We start from the raw sequence: 18,675 nt of genomic DNA on the forward strand, positions 1-18,675 counted from the left end.
AGTGTGACACGTGTCAATATTTGAAGCCAATCACAACACGACACGTGTCAATGTCAGAACAAAGCTAGAAACTCTCTTCTATAAAAGGAAATCATTCTCCCACAATATTTCCTAATATCATTTGTACTAAATCATTCACTTGTACTCACTAAAGGAGAGCTTGAACCTATGTAATTGTGTAAACCTTTCACAATTAATGATAATTCCTCTAATCTGTGGACGTAGCCAATCTGGGTAAACCACGTACATCTTGTGTTTGCTTCCTTATCTCTATCAATTTACATACTTATCCACACTAATGACCGGAGCAATCTAGCAAAGGTCACAAACTTAACACTTTCTGTTGTACCAAAGTCCTCACTGATTTTGTGCATCAACATAACCGTTAAATTAAAATCCAACAGTTCACATGTTTTGCTCAGGAGGCTTAGCCCCTTGAGCTCATGAGAGGATCCAATTCCGATTTTATCTTTGGGAAACACAATAATGTGGGCTCCACTACACGATTATGTGAGTACCTAATTGGACCCCATCCAAAACTGCAAATATTAAGACCAAGGAAAATATTCAGTATGACAGCTTCGTTACGTGACATTTAAATGGCAGTTCTCACAATTTTTTTTTTGAGTGCGGAGATAATGTAGGGCCAAGTAAAATTGACATACAAATAATATGGTTAGGCTGCTCCATTGAAGATTTTCTCTAACACAAATAGATGAAAGAACGTAACACTGAATAAAGTTGCATTCACAACTTCATTATAGATCAGTTGATCATGTTAGCGAAATCTAATGACTACATATATCTTTCTTGGTCTTTTGGCTATGATCAAGTGAAGTCTAATAACTACATCATAACTCTCAAAAGTATAGGACAAACGTAAAGCTAGATGGAGCCTAATGTGAATGGTCTCATTTGATTGTGAGAGTTGCCATACCACTTATGTGGTTAGGCCATCCTCCTAAAGTTTTCCCGAGACGAAATCGACACTGCATGCAAGTTCGGAAGATTAATTTGTCTGTAATCTCAAGGAGGTTCAATCAAATCGTGCGTCAAGAAACATGATAAGTACAAAGTACTGGCTATATTTATACGTTTGAGTTGGCGTTCTGCAACTGAAACCAAAGTTCTCGTCGTGGAATTCATGTGAATGCATGTGGCTTGGGAATTCATGTGAATGCATGTGGCTTGGGCAACTTTATAATTCAATCAACTGCAGTATCCAAGAACAAGTACATTTCACATTGGAGTCGAACAACTTAGCTTAATTAGGATATTATAAGTCATAGAAATGGAAGATTCGCAGAAGCACCAATCTGTTTGTGGTTGTCTAGGCTGTGTAACATTTTATATGTTTTCAGCACACCCGTAGGATAAGGCTCGATCAGGCAATTTGTTGCACGATTTGTTAATTCGACACAAAATGACATGCATTTAACAGGTTTCGAGTCAACCCGTTAACGAGCTGAGTCGTTATCGGGTTACCGTTAAGAACCCAAAAGGATATCGTTTGCCAAATCTAGACATTACGCATGCCAATTTATTGCATTACCCATTAATCAAACGTGAAACGCAACGAATCATTAACAAATTGAGTCGTTATCGGGTCACCTGTTAAAAACCCGTTAAGATAATGGATTTGACACGACATAACCCATTAAAATAATCGAGTATGACACAAAAACGACAAACATGACCCGTTTCTTAGGCGATGTTGGCTATACATTCTCTATACTATATCTTATTAGCATGGACAAGGATGGAGCCAAGTACAAGGCTCCCCTAGGCTATAGCATAGGGAGAGTTTGGTTCTTCAAGCTTAAAAATATTAATTTTTGGGTTAGTTTGTGATTTTTAATTGTCATATTCCACTTAACAGATGAATTTTTTTATTTGTAAGGCTGTTTTTAAGAATAATAAGAGCTAATAGATGTTAAATAAACTCATCACTTTAACTAATATTATATTTAATAGTAATAAATTAAGACCTCTATACCACAAATGGTTCCTTATTTTATTCACTTGAAAGCTTTGAAGGCAAAAAACCTAGAAAACATAGCACAAAATTCTTGCTTCAAATTACTACATTCAAGTTTTTACTATTATATAACTTTATGTAGGCAACATAGGATTAAAAATTTGATTTCGTAGTAACAATTTTAACTTAGTCCACCAGCCGAATAATTTCTAGCTACGCCATTGAGCATGGACTTCTCTTGAAAGAAATTTTTTATTGTTTCAAATCCATGATAATTGTCTGATATTGCATCACAATAATGGTGATCAAATATTATCATGTTCAACTCACAGTTATATCTAATGTGAACTCACTTCTACTGTCGGGGATATAGTAGTTGCTAAAGAATAAAAATCTCACATCAAGAAATTAATACAAATTTTGATATGAGTAGCCGCCTCATAGATTTCACATTTTTATAAGTGAGTCGTCGCATGAGTCAGCCTTACTCGAATCCTCTTCTTAATTAAAAAAAGTAATTTACATAGCACGGCAGCACACCGTAACATTCAAGTCCTAATAACAACATACTTGTGTGACGTGTCATGTCCACTCCCAATGTAACACCCGCCCCCCTAATTATAAAGATTTATGTTTGTAATTACCCCTAAATGTTTTAAATATATCAATTTCATCCTTTTTGTTTACCAAATCAGAATCCAAAGCATTAGATCCCTTTTCTTTCTAAATCTGCCACGTGGCAGCGCCTCAAACAATTTCTCTTTCTTCTCTCTCTGTCCCCCCGTGAACCCCCCCCTTCCTTCTTCTTCTTCTTCTTTTTCTGTCTGTCATGTCTTTCTCTCCCTTCTCTCGGACCTCTCTCAGCTCCCTCATCTCTCTTCTCAACCGCGAACGCACGCACGCACCCATCTCCCCTGCGCGAGGAAGACCCCTCATCGTCGCCATCTCGTCCTTCTCCCTCTCTGTCCCGTGCTGCAACCCCAGGAAACCCGGAAAGGAACTCCGGCGAGTTCCTATTTTCCCGGTGAGGTAAGCCTCAAATCTCCCTTATTTCGTCCAAGAATCTTGTGGGTTGAGTTTGAATTGAGTTTATTGTGTGATTTTTGGAGGTTATAGGACGAAATCGAAGCCGGGTGTAGGCACACCCATCTCCGACGACTTTCGAGAGAATTTCCGGCCAAACCACGACGAGTTGGCCGGCGTGCAAGATATCAATCTCTTCGTCTCGTCGAGTACTATAACTTTCCTTTTTGTTTCACTCAATTTCATTGAGTATTGAAGAAGTTATACTCATTTGAAATCTTACCCAGTTTCCGGCGACCTCCGAGGCTTTCGAGGCAATTTCCGGTCAAACCACGGCGAGTTAGACGTCGTGTGAGGTACCATTCTCTTCGTCTCTTCAAGGGCTACAACTTTCGTTTTTGTCTCGCTTGATTTCGTTGAGTTTTGACAAAGTTATGGTCGTTTAAAGATTGTGCATTTTCCGGCCGAATTCCGGCTTTCTCTCCCATTGGGTCCGGCGACCCACCAAAACCAAGCCCTTTGGGCCTTTCTGCTGAGCCCAACCCTTTTGGTTGTGAGGCCTTTGGGCCATGTGTGTGTGTGTGTTTTAGATTGTGTGGGTGTGTGAGTGTGTACCCGTGTGTGTGTGTATGTATATTTAGTGTGTGTGTGCTGTGTGAGTGTGTGAGTTTGTGTGTGTGTGTTTAAGTGTGTGTATATGCATGCCATGCATGCATGTGCATGCCGTGCATGTGTATGTGTGTTTGTGGTGTGTATGTGTTTGGGCTTAGGCCCAAACCACATTTCTTCACCCAAAACCCTTTTAACCCAAAACCTTAGAATTCCAAAACCCAATAGATCCTAATCCTATTTAACCTAAACCTAAACCTTAATCCAGATTTCAAGCCTAAAACCCGTTAGACCTAATTTGACCGTTGACCCCGGTCAACGTTGACTTTAAGGTTGACTTTTCGGGTTTTTGTCCGGGACCCTTCTTAGGGTAATTCGACGTTCTGAATCCGTTTCCAACGTCTGTTTTCCCAAATTCAATTGTTAAAATAGAGTTTTATTAATTGGACCCTTTATGTGCTTAGGGGCAATTATAGTGGCGTTTCTGTCTTCGCTAGCTGCGTGACTTTTCGACGGCGAAGTACTGTGAGTGGACCCCTTCAAAAGCATGTTTTAATAGTAGAAATGCATACATGAAAGGCATGATTTAATGATTACGTTTTATGAAACGTTTTGAGATAACATGCTTACTGAGGCTACTTTGAATTATTACTATTTTTCCTATAACCCGTGTTCTTATAGAATATCCGATGGATGATGATATGATATTTAGAACATGTTTCGAACACCTCTTTATAGTATAGATGATGGATGACTTTATACTATGAAGTTGTTTTTCAATATATATATGTTCAATGGTTTTGTACTTACCTAGTGGTCCTTTCCGCTACGGGACGTAGTGATAGATTCCGGTCCGTCCCGGGCGACGGTTTGGTGTTGGCATAGGGCCTGGAGTGTGTTTCCTCTGGCTATTTAGCACAGGGACGGGGAGCCGGCATGGGGTCTGGGGGTTATCGGACAATTCACTAGTGATTATTATATATGAGTTATGATTTGAGATACTGCACATCATGCTAGGTTTCGGAAAACCTATGTTTATCATTATATATGTGTTTTCATAAACCTGGGGGTTAGTACGTTGATAACTGTTTTATTATATATATATATCAAATTGGTCCACTCATGTTTGTTTTGCGCCCCCTTCAGGACTTAGATTCGAGGCGTACAATCCCGGCATCCAGGCACTTCCGCTTCGGTATCTTCGAGTCCTCTCGATGTAGGACCCATTTCTTTGTTCATCTAATTTCATATTATTTTCTTTAGTGTTCTAGTTAGTTGTATGCTCTGAACACGTTCCTTAAATGCATATTCCTTATTCTTTTACATTTATAAGTTTTATCTATCCTTTATTTTCAACAATTACACTCAATAAATGGCTTTCGTCACCCTCGGGTGTCGGCCAGCACGTGCCTATCCTAGTATTCGGGGAAATATCGGGATCGGGGCGTGTCACCCAATGAGCCCATGCTTCATTGCCTCAACAAAACTCCAACAACCATACAAACTTATCATCTGAAAAAAGACTTGAATTATTGCTCCACCTCGTGCCTTCCATTGCGGAGTTTTGGCTTTTTTTGGCGCACAGTTCTTCCCTTCATTAGAGCAATTCCACCCCTAAGGACTTTGTGACAGCACCCAGCGCATTTATCCACTCAAATGAACAGTAACAGACTCCAATGAACAGTAATAGGCCAAGGCACCTCTAAAAAAATGCGCTGGCACCTAGTGAAAAAATGCGCTGGCACAAACTATCTCCATTCCTACAAAATGCGCTGACACCCAGCCCATTTAAAATATTTTTAAATTTTGTCTAAAAGAATAAAAAAATAAAATAGTTTTAATTTCGGATATGATTTTTAACCAATCTCGTCACGCCACATGTCATTATCTGAACGTACTATTTTGTGAATAGATTTCCGCTAAGATTTTCAACCAATCCTGACACGCCACGTGTCACTTCCGTTTTACAATAATTTAGCCAAGATTTCAATAAGATTTTCAACCAATCACGTAGTGCCACGTGACATTGTCCAGAACCTCATCCTTTCTTTTTTTGTCCATATAAACCCTACATCCCTACATCCATCCTCACACCAAGCTCAATCCTTCTTTTTAGCTCAGAATCCTTGTTCATCGTTTTCAAATCTTGAGTTTTTATTACAATGTCTTCTTCAAGAATGGTGTATAAACAGTTGCAGGAGCAACAACAAAGGTTGTTGGCACAACAGGCAGAATTGGCCAATCTCGAGGAAGGTGGAAGTGGAGGTGGAGATGAGGCTTTCTTCATGGAGGAGGATGAGGATGATCACCATAGAAGGCAGAAGGCCTCACATTCCCGCCGTGTCATGGAAGCCGTGGGTCAGATAGCCAAACCAAGACGTGTTGCAAACCTCGATAGAAAAAGGGAAAAACGAGGTAAAAATCTATTGGAAGATTATTTTATTCCCAATAGCATATTCCCTGATCATATTTTTAGACGGCGTTTTAGAATGCAACGAAATTTGTTCAACAAAATCATGAGTGATATTTGCCAACTCGTTCTCTCGATTAACTACTTCTCTTTGTCTCTCAGCCGCCGCATCACGGGCCTCAGTACCCTGCTAATATTGCTGCCATAGCAACAACTTTTTCCTCATCTCTAGCCTTTTCTCGTGCCAAGTTTAGTTCACCTTGGCGAGCAAGTTCCTCCATATATTTAGTGTAGTCATTTTTGGAAGAACTACCTTTTTTCTTTGACGCCTTTTTACCTAGAGGCCTTAGGGACTGACGAGTCGGTTGGGTCTCGGGCACTTGTTCAAGCGTCCCTTCCGTGTCTTGAAATGTGTCGGCTTCTTGTTCTGCCATGTCTGGTTCTGGAGAACTATGTAGACCCATACCGTGTATGACAACTTCTGGACCAGTTGCCACAATTTTGTATTTAGGGCAATCTTTGACAATTTGCCAACATTCCCATTTAGTGAATGATTTGTTCCCGTTCTTTGAATTGTAGAATGCTTGAGCTTGTAGTGTCTATAAAAAAGTGGGATAACATAGTGTTAAAAAATGCGGGTGTAACACAAATAAATAAATTCAAAATATTGATACGGGTGGAATGCATATAAATTACATAAAAATGACATAAGAAATTAAATAGAAATTACATAAGAAATTAAAATTTTGATGCGGGTGGAATGCATATAAAAATTACATAAGAAATAACATAAAAATTACATACGAAATTAAATAAATCAAAATATTGATGTGGGTGGAATGCATATAAATAAATAAAAATATTGTTACCTGATCCGCTAAACTTGTCTCACTACGGAGGTTACCGGAAGCATGAGAGATGGCGTTTTTCCAACAAGTAAATGATGCGTTGAGTTTTTTCCAACGACCTTGAAGACCTTGACTAGTTCTGGCGTTTTCTCCATGTACATCGCAAAACGCTTTCGTAATTTTACTCCACATTTCTCGCTTATCCATCTCATTACCCGTAATCGGGTCATGAGTAGTGTGAACCCAACATTCACACAACGTAACATCTTCAATAAGCTTCCACGAAGACATTTTTTTCTCTTAAAGTGTAGAAAATATTGAAATGTAGATAGTATAGAAAGTGTAGAAAATATTGAAATGTGGTGTAAAGGTAGAAGATGAGGGTTAGGTATTTATAGGAAACAAATTAACATTTTTCAAAATTTTCTGTATTTTTTTTTAAATTTTCTGTATTTTTTAATAATTTTTAATGAATTTTAATGAATTTTAATATAGTTAATTAATCTGGACCGTTGGATTTGAAAAATATTCAAATCCAAGAGCTAGGGACTTGCCACGTGGCCAACGGTCATATTTATGACCGTTGGGCTGTTTTTTATTTATTTATTTACTTTTTGTGAAAAAAACGTGGACCATTGATCTATGATCGGACGGTCCATTTTAAAAGTCAAATTTAAATTTTTTTTACCGTTGGAAATCCAACGGTCTACAAAAAATAGCCTTTGGAAATCCAACGGCACTGAGGAGGGCCACGTAGCCCTATTCCGGGTGAACACAAGTGGGCTAACAAGCGGGCCCCCCCTGCAACCCGGTCTGCTACTCGCGCACAAGCGCGCTTGTGATACACGCGCCTGCTAAACAGGCCGGCCTCTGGGTCTGTCCGAAATGGGCTGGCCTGTGGCTCGGCTTGGGCTGTGTGCCAGGCTCTTTTGTGGACTGGAGCAAATTGACAAGGGGCTGGGCAGTTTTTTGGACTAGGTGCTGGGCAATGTCCACTGGGGTGGAATTGCTCTTAGTGAATAAGAATCAAAGCCAGAAATTGAGCCACTTTCTTCAGATTCCACTTTCTATTTGTCAGAGCGGCAACAAAAAAATGTCTTGAGGACTCCTACCAAGGAATCAGTTTATAACTTTGGAGGCAGATTGTCTGCCCTCCTCTTTGGGTGTCATTCTCATCCCCTTTTATTTTGTACAGTCACGGTTAAGCCACATCAGCATTTTATATTAATTTTTTTATAGATATAATAAGACAAAAAATAATAAGAATATAAAGTGTTGACGTGGCTTAACCGTGACCGCACAAATAGGAGGGGATGGGAAGGGCACCCAAAGAGGAGGGCAGACAATCTGCCTCCGGTCACAATGGCTTAACAAAGGACTCCTTCCCATCTCCTCTACTAAGAGAAAAACTTGTCTATCACGCATTCATGTAATTTTGCTCTCGATCTCAATCATCCCGTGATATTTACGAGAGAAAAGGGCTTACATAAAATATAGGCGTTTTGTTTTGTGTAAGTTTTTCTCGTTCATTGCATCTAAAAAAGCTTTGTCTATCAAAATTTCCTCACCACTTGACATCTATGAGCGAAAGGGTTGCATGTAATAAAACTGCTCTGTACAAATTTTTCTCGTTCATATGAGAGTCAAATGAACCAAAACAAATATAGGCACAAAATTTCGTGCCCGGCTGTAATGGACAAAAGAGAAAGGGATGTGCTATCCACACATCCCATTTTACTTCTCACACACCTTTTGTTAATTTCTGTTCGTTGATCTTCTTTAATTCATCTGATCCAACGGTCGAAAATTAAAGGGGTGTGAGAAATAAAAAAGGGTGTGCATATCACACCCCAAGAGAAAACACTTCAACCCAAAATGTTGTCCAAAATGGGTTCTCAATCATCTCCCTTGATTTTCAAGTAAGGCCCCAAGGCCCGAAAATAAAAACCGTCCTCATGTATGCTTCTCTTGCTTATTTTCTTCAGGAAAGTGATTTCCAAAAACCATAATTATTTTTTGACTTGTAGATTGAATAAATCAAAATAAAATGAACGGGCAAAACTGAACATGGATTTTTCTCTCTTTTATTAAATATGCAGTAACAAGCTCCCTACTAAGATTTCAGTTGCGTTGATAGATTCCCATAGATTTCAGTGCTGCTGCCTCTCCACCCCAAAATTCTTAATTTCAACAGCAGCAGCTAGGATCTCTAGCACTTTACAAGACATTGAGGTCGAAGTTTGCAACCCGAGCGAGTTTTTAACTTCTCAAATTTACACTGTATTACGATATCAGGAAAAATGATCAAGCTTTATCACCTACAGGAATGGTAGGGCTCATCTTCTTCCTGTGACTCGAGCTGCGGCAAGAAACTAAGCTTGGAAGGCAGCACGGCGAGGTCCTAAATGGTTTCTCCATCTCAATCTCAGTTTGAACGTCTCCATTTATTGTCCTCTCGCTACTACCCACGGAATTAGTTCCATTGACTGACTTTGGAGGGAGGTTATGTGCAGTTGGCGGCTTTACTTCATTGTTCGGATATTCATCATCTTTGGAGCTCTCCTGAAAAAGTTCAAGTAATTTCTTCTTCTTTTCTATTGGTGTTGGAGATGGAACAGGAATGGAAACAGGAGTTCTGTTCTCGAAAGGAGTTTTGTTGATTAGAGGGGAACCAGCGGGTAAGTTGTGATGGACGGGAGTGTTGCCGCGAGATGGAGTAAAATCTGCACCGGAGGCCATCAAAGTCACAAAAAGTTCAATACGAAAGCGAACAACAATCCTGCATTTTATGTTTATTGTGGCACAGCTAAACCAACAATCCATTTTCTCATGAACTTTTACATCTCGATCACTGAAGGGAAAAACTTAAAGAAAATCACAATGTTGCAGGACAAAATGGCTCGAAGAATTCGACTAGATTCTTACCGCCATTCACACTGTAAAAATCATCTTCACAGTCCGAGTCCAACCACGGCCGGGTATCAAAAAAGGTATCCTCTTTACTACCTGCTCAAGAACAAAAGGAGCTTCAAAATTCTATCCATGAAACAGTCCCAAGTAAATTAGGCTGAAACAGAATTAGGGTAAATGCTGTAGCAATTTAATAGAAAGCTTCCAACTGCTTGCCTAAACATCTATCTGACTAACACCAGCAAACGAATAGAAAATCAAACACAGGTTAATTAGATATAACTAGGTTGGAACAGAAGCAATTAGGTACACCACTTTTAGTAACAACATGAGTCGTTTCGAAACCGTGGATGACACAATGAGGTACGAAAGACGCAAATTTACACCATCTCAATAGTGACATCTAGGTATCAAACTAATCACAAATATACATCTTTCTCACTTCCGTGCGAGTCAGACTTGAGATATACTCCAACCAGGTAGAGTAAACTACCATTAGGAAAGTGATTTCCGCATACCCCTTTACATCTCGACACAACATTGTTTATGTATCCCTTTTATTAAACAAATGAAAAAAGAATAAGGGACGCAAATAAACATGAGCGTGGAGACTTGGAGTAAGAAAAGAGAAGTGTGCAGAAGTCATTTCGCTTACCACTATACCAAACGCTAGTTGGTCTCTAAACACTACACGTTTGGGACAAGGGACGCAAACAAACATGAGCCCGGAGACTAGGAGTAAGAAAAGAGAAGTGTGCGGAAATAATTTTGCTTACCACTATACCAAACGCTAGTTGGTCTCTAAACTCTACACATTCCCAAACGTGGTCCATCCAACGCTTAGAGACTATGCTTTAAGCCAAAACTGGCTCTAGTCAATTATCTCATTGATATTCATCACTTTCAAATGAAGGGAAAGCAGAGGGACCACAATCTCAATAAGTTATATGAAAGACAACCTAATACTACTTGCAGCAACCACCGCATACCTACTGAAAGCTCCATCGGAGAACATTGACTTTCACCGCTTCCTTGTAATCTGGGCAAACTTAGAGTACTAAAGTTCACAATTTTCAAGTGACACACAATTAAAATTCAAGCTCGGTTTTTTTTTTTTCCTGCAAAAAACAGGGGCATGATCGAAATGTTTAGGCGTATTTCTAGTCGAATTTGTAAAATACGCGACGGATTAAAATGCTTTCTCATTTATTCTGGCATCCGAATTCCTGACGGATTAAAAGGTTTCACTCCCGACAAAAATCAACCCAGTTTTAGGCCAAGGAAAGTGATCCCGGATCCATTCGTCCTAATCCACCAAATTTGGGGATTCTGACCGTTAAAATTTGATTTAACGGCTAAAGTTACTATAACTTTTAAAGTGGATCTGTTTGTAACCGTTTAATCAAATTTCAACATCTGGATCCTCGAATTTAGTGAATTAAGAGGGAGAGATATCACTTTCCTTAGGCCAAAACACTTGAAGAACAACTCAATTTTGTGAACATTTTTAGAAATTATTTAAAAAAATATCACATCACCAATTAAATCCACAACCACCTACAAGAAATGAGGGCTGTTGTCTTCACTGTCTTGAAGGCAATAGAATCATGCTTAAAAAGGCAAGCAGATAGATAGTGTCATAAACGTGGAAGCAATTTCTATAGCTTCTACAAATAAGGAGGAGAAATCTAATTAAGCTAAGACTAAACCCAAAAAAAATTAAATAAAAAATAATTAACCAGAAAATGATGAGCAAAAAGGAAAATGATTATCGAAAAATCTTTTTTCTCGTTCTGCACGCATCTCTGTATATTTCCGTTATTTGATTCTCGTAGATATACAGTAAAAGAGTATGTGAAAATCACTTCGCACGCAAAGCATAAACCTTTCAAACATCTTATAATCCAAAAGATCAAAAACCAAGCATAAGCACATGTTTTATTCTTTCAAAATAATTTACCTAAGATTGTGTGAAAATATCCAAAAAACCAAAAGGCAACATTTAATTGGTTTGACCAGAGAAGACCAAAAACTGAGTCTTTTTGTAAAAAGGATGGTTTTTTTACCGTAGTCCCGGAAGGTGGTGGTGGTGGTGGCGGTGGCGGCTGAGAGAGGGGGCGACCATTGAGATTTAAGAGGAAGATCGGCGATCTGACGGTCAATATTGGCGGTGAGTTTATCATCCTTGACTGGGAATGGTGGGATGACGAGCTTATTATCGGTTTTGGACCCGATTGAAAGTCGGAGCTTCATGACGGAATCTGCGTCCTTATGAACCGAAACACATGAACCCATCTCTGTCTCTCTCCCTCTGTATATATATATATATATATATATGTATCTGTTTCTATATATTACTCTGGAAACCCAAGAATTTTCTCAGCGCCACTCCGAACACCACGCCTTTTAGACAGAGAGAGAGTAAAGCAGAGGGAGAGAGAGGGAAGAGGAAGAGGAAGAGGAAGAGGAAGGGCAGGCGTTATTTTGGCGTTATGCTTACGGACTTCTGAGTGCCCAAATGCCTTTCTCGCGAGGAGAAAGAGACAGGAACTTGAAAGGTAAGTTCAGGCCATATGAGGAGGTGCATTCTACTGTTTGTGTGGAATCGTGGGTTTATAGGGTTGTGGTGCCCCACTGGGGGCCGTTGAGCTTTTCCTCTTTTTTGTTTTGGTGGAAATTTGTGGGGCCTGCTGTTCCTCTCAAAGTCAAAGCTGACCGGTGAGTCTCTGAATTTTTGGCTCTAGGGTTAAAAAAACTTTTCAAACTCCGGAAAAAACTTATCTGTAACATGAACGTCAACGTAATTGTACTTAAAGTTTATCACGTATCGTCATTTGATTAATTTACTAATATGAGATGGTGATTTGTTATAATATGTAATAGTGTTATTATTTTTTTTTCTTCAGAATACCGTTAGCTAAGTTTGCCGTTTCTATGAACAATAAATTTGTATGGTTAGATGACTCTTATGATCTCATTTAGAACCTCCTTGGTCATGATTTGGTGTAGTGCATTTGAATTCAATAAATATCGAGTTTTCATAAAAAAAAAAAGGAAAAATTAGTATCCGGTCCCTAGTTTTTATTGTTCATTGACTAACACCTTATTAGTTCTCAAATTTTGATTCAAGTCCCTAGCATTAATGTGATAATGAATTTATATGTTTATTATATAATTTTTTTAATATAAAAATTAGTAATTAATTTAGGGTTTAATACTCACACCTCTATTAAACTTCTAATTAATTTTCAATTCAAACATTTCCAAAATAATAAAAAATTAAATTAAATTAAGTTTGTACCTATTAGTTTTTTTTTATATATAAAAAGATTCTCAATTTTTTAATCTTAAATGTACCCATTCATATAATTTTTCAATTTTTTTAATCTTAAATGTACCCATTCTCAAATACATCAATTTGTTATATGTAAAATGTACCCTTTTTTAATATAAAATTCATTCAAATTTTTTAATCCATGTTTAAACTTATATGGGTACATTCTTTTTCGTTGATTTGAGAACGTATCCATGTTTTGGTCAAACTTTTTTTGTTAATTTTGGTTAATGTACCCATACATATATGTATATATACACACACACAATATAATAGAGAGACTAATTTATATTTTATTATTTTTAATCCCATAAATTATGGGTTTTATTTAAAATCTCATTAATATAAACAATTAAAATTTTCAATTTTTAATTTTTAATTAAAAAAATATAGTAACTTACATTATTACATTAATATCAGGGACCTCAATCAAAAACTAAAAACTAACAAGGTTTCAATCAAAGAATATTGATAGATAGGGACCGCATCCAAAGTGTCCCAAAAAAAAAACATCTTTGTTATGTATAAATTCTTTTGATGAGAAACGAAGATGAAACATTTAAGGTGATTAAATTGTTTTTGTATCAAGATCGTCAACACAAAATTTGAGGGAATAAAATCACTATTTAGTGCTTGAATTGTGCTTGAATTTTTCTTTCCTTTAATTACAGTCAAATATACTTATAAAATTGTTGATTAAAAAGGACTTTAAATTGCCATACTAAAAAAATGAAGGCCACTGGTCAAAAGTTGACTTCAACTACGTCCGTGAAAAAATGCACAATTAGATGTCTTTACTACAATAATCACGTTTAAATGAATTATTATGTGCAATGCAATACATACAAATATACATGCACACCAAACTCATCTCAAGGCCAGGATAGTCAAAAGAATTGAGCTGTTCAACACAAAGAAATTTAGAGTTTTAGTTTGTGTGAAATGAGCTAATGAGATGAATTAATATGATATTTATAAAATTTAAAATGAGTTATTCAAATCTCTAAATTTATCAACTTCAAACACAAAAATCTGAAGAGAATTCTATTTAACAAAGTTGACCAGGATTAGCTGACGATCCAAGGCTTTGAAGGTATTTATTGCCATGCCATCAACTATTGGAAACCTGAACAAAACGAACAGGCCGGGTGAGTGATTTTTCCACATCTATTTTTTATTATTGCATACTCATACCATTTGATTTTTTTTTAGTACAACAATATATTTTACATTAAGAAGAATGAGAGGTCGGTTTAAATTACATAATGAACAACCTAATTTGTTATTGAATTTTTCATCCATGAAATACGAACTTAAAACCTCTCACTTACAAGTGAAGAATAATATCACCAGACTATATGAAATTTTGAATGAGTGAATACAAAAATACTGAGATTTTATAGTATATTTTGGGGTGCCTTGTATTTTAATTTTTAAGCAATAAATTTTTGGTAAATGATTATGATACAGTATTCCTTCAATATCACATACCTTTTTTACATTATACACACCGTTTTTAATTTTTAATTATCAAATCAAATAAATTAAAAATAATTAAACAACAAATTTAAAAAAAATGTATAAAAAGTAAAAAAGTACCTGTAAATATCACCAACCTAATAAAATCATGCAGATTGCAGAGCGTGGCATACTTTTGACAAGATGGAACGTAGCCAGTTAACCCTAGTTTGAAACTAGTAGTTTAGTTAGATCAGCATGACACCTCTCCTCTCTGTATTTGGTTTGAGTTTGATTGACAGAAGACTTGAAAATTACTATAATTTGCTTTTTAATTAATTCAATTCATATTTTTATTGGCCGACGTCTTGTCCTTTCAATTTTGTATTATCTCCCCACTAATCAATCTAAATCTAATTTTTTTCTTATCTTGCATGATCACATCAAAAGAGACAAATTGAGAGACGTGTGTGGATAAGAACTTCAGTTGGAAAAAGGACCAAGATGAAAACGATGGAATTCACCCTACGCCAAGGCGGACAAGAATTGTCTGCCCTCCACTTCCGATATCATTTTCGTGCTTTTCTATTTTGTGTGGTTACGGTTAAATCATGTCAACATTTTATGTTATTTTTTTATAGATATAATAAGATAAAAATAAATAATAATATAAAATATTAACGTGGCTTAAGCGTGATCATATAAACAGGAGGGCATTGAAAGAGCACCAGAAATGAAGGCCAGACAATTCTTGTCCCGCCAAGGCTGCTTCAACATTGACCATAACCTAATTTACTTGTGAAGGAGATTTTTTCAAGATCTAAGAGTGGCCCATCATTAACCGCACAATATTTTCTCATACTTGTATTGTATATATCAAATATTAATATTGTAGGTATGAGATTTTATCTTAAAAGATTTATGAAATATATATTACGTCTGGAACTATTTGGTATCATGTTGTTTTTTTTTTTTGTTGCAATTTTTTTTTCATTTTTCAATGATATTTCTAAACACACGTTCAAGCTTCTTGCTGATGCATAGGTCGTGGCTAAGAAGCAGATTTATTGAATTGATGAGAACGTGAAATGAATATAATTGAAGTTTATAACTTTATGTACCTTTTTAATGAATTTACAAAGTATTTTCTTAAACAGATGCTCATAATTTTTCCAAGTTAATCCAGGACAATTAGTGATTCATATGTCACTAACGTGCTTAACTATTATAAATACAACCTGTTAAAACGTCCACCCATACACTAAACATTTGTTAATGCAGGAGCATAAATGAAGATAAAGATTAAGGGTCCTACACCTAAGAAAAGTAAGTATATAGATGTGTGTGTATCGTCTGCCACAAATCAACAAGGCTTTCATCTTGTAACAGAAATAAAAACCTTCATATATACTTTCCTTTTAAAGCGATGAATGCCTTTTAGTTTGCCTTGTGTAAGAGTTTGGTATTGTTTCCATCTCGATTGTTCTTCTTCTTTTGTGCTTATTTACCTTTTTATTTTATTTTCTATGTCTCACGTCGACGACGTCCCTTTCATGCACGAGAGGCATAGTTAGTTATTGTAGTGGGCAAGCAATCAACACTCCATTCAACCTGAAGTTTAATCTGCTTTGCTCCAGAATTTGCCTCCTCATGGGAATGTGTAGTACAAGTCCAGCAAGATCAATCGCACCTCATCACTCAAAGAAAAGAAAAACGCTTGGATTCTAATTTATATGTGTGCAAACATGGACGAGAAAAAAAATCATAAAAATGGTAACAGTTGTGTTCCAAGAATCCTTTGCACAGGTATTAGGTAGGTTTAGGTTTCATAAAGTAATAGAGAGAAGCGTGAAAAGTGCAGTTTAGGTATTCAGTATTCTTCAGAAAGTTTTAAAAAACTGATGCCGGTACCATATGGCAGTTCGACCAAAATGCAGTGGAGTCAGAATGCAAGGGAGAAGTTTGAATGAGAAGAGGTTCTTGTATGAGGTCGCCGAATGTAGTGAGCTATGAGTGTGGCGTGAGAAGGGGCGGGACATGAATGATGACAATGAAAATATCTAACAAGGATCGCTGCTCATACAATGGTGATTGGTAGATGAAATTAAGTTCCTCACAATCGCTGTTTGTTTTAGAATAATGCTAAGTAAATCAATTTTTCAATCATATTCGTAAATTATGTAATATGTCATTAATATAAAAATAACATATTAATTAATATTTAAATAATAATTCAACCATAAAAAATTACGTTTTACAAGTAAGTTGTCTCTCTCTAGTACAACGTACTTTTACTTTTAATCTTTCATCGAGTGTTGGTGGATACTTAATTAGTTTACTACCATGTTTAGAGAAAACCCCATTAAAGAAATAAAATAGTTTTAAGAGCTTCAAAAGAAGATAACAAGGGGATTTTGTCTTTCCTCCTCGCTTTCCAAATACTGCTAAATAAGAATTAATCTGTCCATAAAGATGGATAAAGTTTCACTTAAGGGATTCGACCAAAAAAAAAGTTTTACTTAAGGGGGAAAACACACAGACAGGTCATGCAGTGCGCCACGTACATGATCATGACATACGATAATATTAAGGCACATATGATAGCTGAGCGGGGTCGATGGCCCCCATGCCCTAATTTTAAGTCGACATAGCACATTTAGAAGATGTGAATTCACTAAAACTTTGTATGATATGAAGAAAAATTTATAAGTTCAGGAAACATGAGATTCGATCCGAACCTCTTCTATCAACTCCTCCTCAATTAAATAATAGAGTTTCATTTTAGCAAAGCAATGACAAAAGCTATTGAATTAATTGAACAAGCAGGTACAAAAGGGATTCAAGTACAAATTGCAAAGCACATCAACATAAAAGAAATTGCACATGTTGAATGGATCTAAGAAGGTAGAGTTTCTCTACAAACCATTCGAGCTAAAATTGATTATTGTTCCTATGCATTTCGAACTATCTACAAGGTATTAGGCTTCAAAATTTGGATAATTGTAGACAAGGAATAATAAGAACTTATTGCACTTTCCTTACAAGGATCTATCTCATTTAAATAATAATCAGTCATGTCACTTGACCATCATCGAACCGACTGTAATATTTTTTTGTCCTATTTTTAAATTATCTTATCTAATTGAATGAGATTTCTAAAAATTTTATTATTTATGCATTATAAAGACGTTCGGATTGATAAATAACATTTCATGATTGTGTTTCGTATACCAAATAATTGCTCGTTCAGTGTGAGCTTTGAGCAACAAAAAACTCTGTATAAAGTTAATGCTTAATTCCAAAAACACGAATAAAAAAGAGATTGAAATTGATTAGCGATTGAAGCATAATTGTTGTTTTGGGCTGGCCTTGTCTCTATCGTGTGGCTTGAACGGTATCCACACCATACTTTGATGATATCTTCACTTGGAATAATTATCAATCAATCAGTCAAATTATTGAATATAAGAACAAATTCATATGAGACGCGCCGTCCATGTGGCTCTCTCTCTCTCTCTCTCTCTCGGATATTTTTCATAGAATTAAGAACTTTAACAAAAAAAATTTAGTATTGTTCATTTTCTCTCTCTGATTGATATTTTTCATACAATTAAGAACTTTAAAAAAAGTTTTCGGTACTATTTATGTTAACGAAAAATCATATTTTTACGCTAAAAAGTTAATTTTGATACTATTCACTTTACTATTTATTTTGTCTCTCTCTGACTGATATTTTTCATGGAATTAAGAACTTTAATGAAAAGTTTTCGGTACTATTCACTTTAACGAAAAATAATATTTTTACACTAAAAAGTCAATCTTGGTACTATTCATTTTACCTTTTATTTTGTCATTATCGTTAAAACTTAAAATTTTCAAGTCATTTTAATTAGTTTTCCTATTAAACACGTGCTAATGTTGCATCTGATTCTTCTATACATTATCAAACCCAATTCATTTGCAACCGCCTTACATAGGGTGAATCTTGGGTAGGATTGCTCTATGTTTTGAAACTGATTATGCACTAGAACAATGAACGGTTAAATTTGCAATCATCGAAACGGGTAGATAATTGAAACAAAACATAAACGAAAGCAAGATTTGA

The 18,675-nt window shown here is 36.3% G+C and overlaps 2 protein-coding genes across 8 annotated transcripts; one reads left to right on the forward strand and one right to left on the reverse strand.

Annotated features, from left to right (window-relative positions):
* Positions 1–2,751: 2,751 nt before the first annotated feature.
* Positions 2,752–6,586, forward strand: LOC126634176 (uncharacterized). 7 transcript variants are annotated; one of them, XR_007627234.1, is made up of 7 exons: positions 2,753–3,002; positions 3,095–3,210; positions 3,289–3,357; positions 4,075–4,135; positions 4,757–4,826; positions 5,803–6,025; positions 6,183–6,586. XR_007627234.1 is itself a non-coding variant. In XM_050304671.1 (6 exons), exons 1-6 carry the CDS (start codon positions 2,808–2,810, stop codon positions 5,883–5,885), a joined length of 582 nt encoding a protein of 193 aa, XP_050160628.1. In that variant the 5' UTR covers positions 2,752–2,807; the 3' UTR covers positions 5,886–6,163. The 7 variants fall into 7 exon arrangements, 2 of the variants coding, with proteins under 2 accessions (XP_050160628.1, XP_050160627.1); XM_050304671.1 differs by lacking the exon at positions 6,183–6,586 and having other exon boundaries at positions 2,752–3,002; positions 4,087–4,135; positions 5,803–6,163; XM_050304670.1 differs by lacking the exon at positions 6,183–6,586 and having other exon boundaries at positions 5,803–6,161.
* A 2,344-nt stretch (positions 6,587–8,930) lies between these two features.
* Positions 8,931–12,366, reverse strand: LOC126583146 (uncharacterized protein At3g27210-like). Its single transcript, XM_050247441.1, has 3 exons — positions 11,845–12,366; positions 9,794–9,874; positions 8,931–9,591 (listed from the first exon to the last, which is right to left on the reverse strand). The coding sequence occupies exons 1-3, from the start codon at positions 12,071–12,073 to the stop codon at positions 9,173–9,175; spliced, it is 729 nt and encodes a 242-aa protein (XP_050103398.1). The 5' UTR covers positions 12,074–12,366; the 3' UTR covers positions 8,931–9,172.
* Positions 12,367–18,675: the final 6,309 nt, after the last annotated feature.

The sequence above is a fragment of the Malus sylvestris genome, chromosome 9 (genome assembly GCF_916048215.2).
Source record: "Malus sylvestris chromosome 9, drMalSylv7.2, whole genome shotgun sequence".
NCBI classification, from domain to species: Eukaryota; Viridiplantae; Streptophyta; class Magnoliopsida; order Rosales; family Rosaceae; genus Malus; species Malus sylvestris.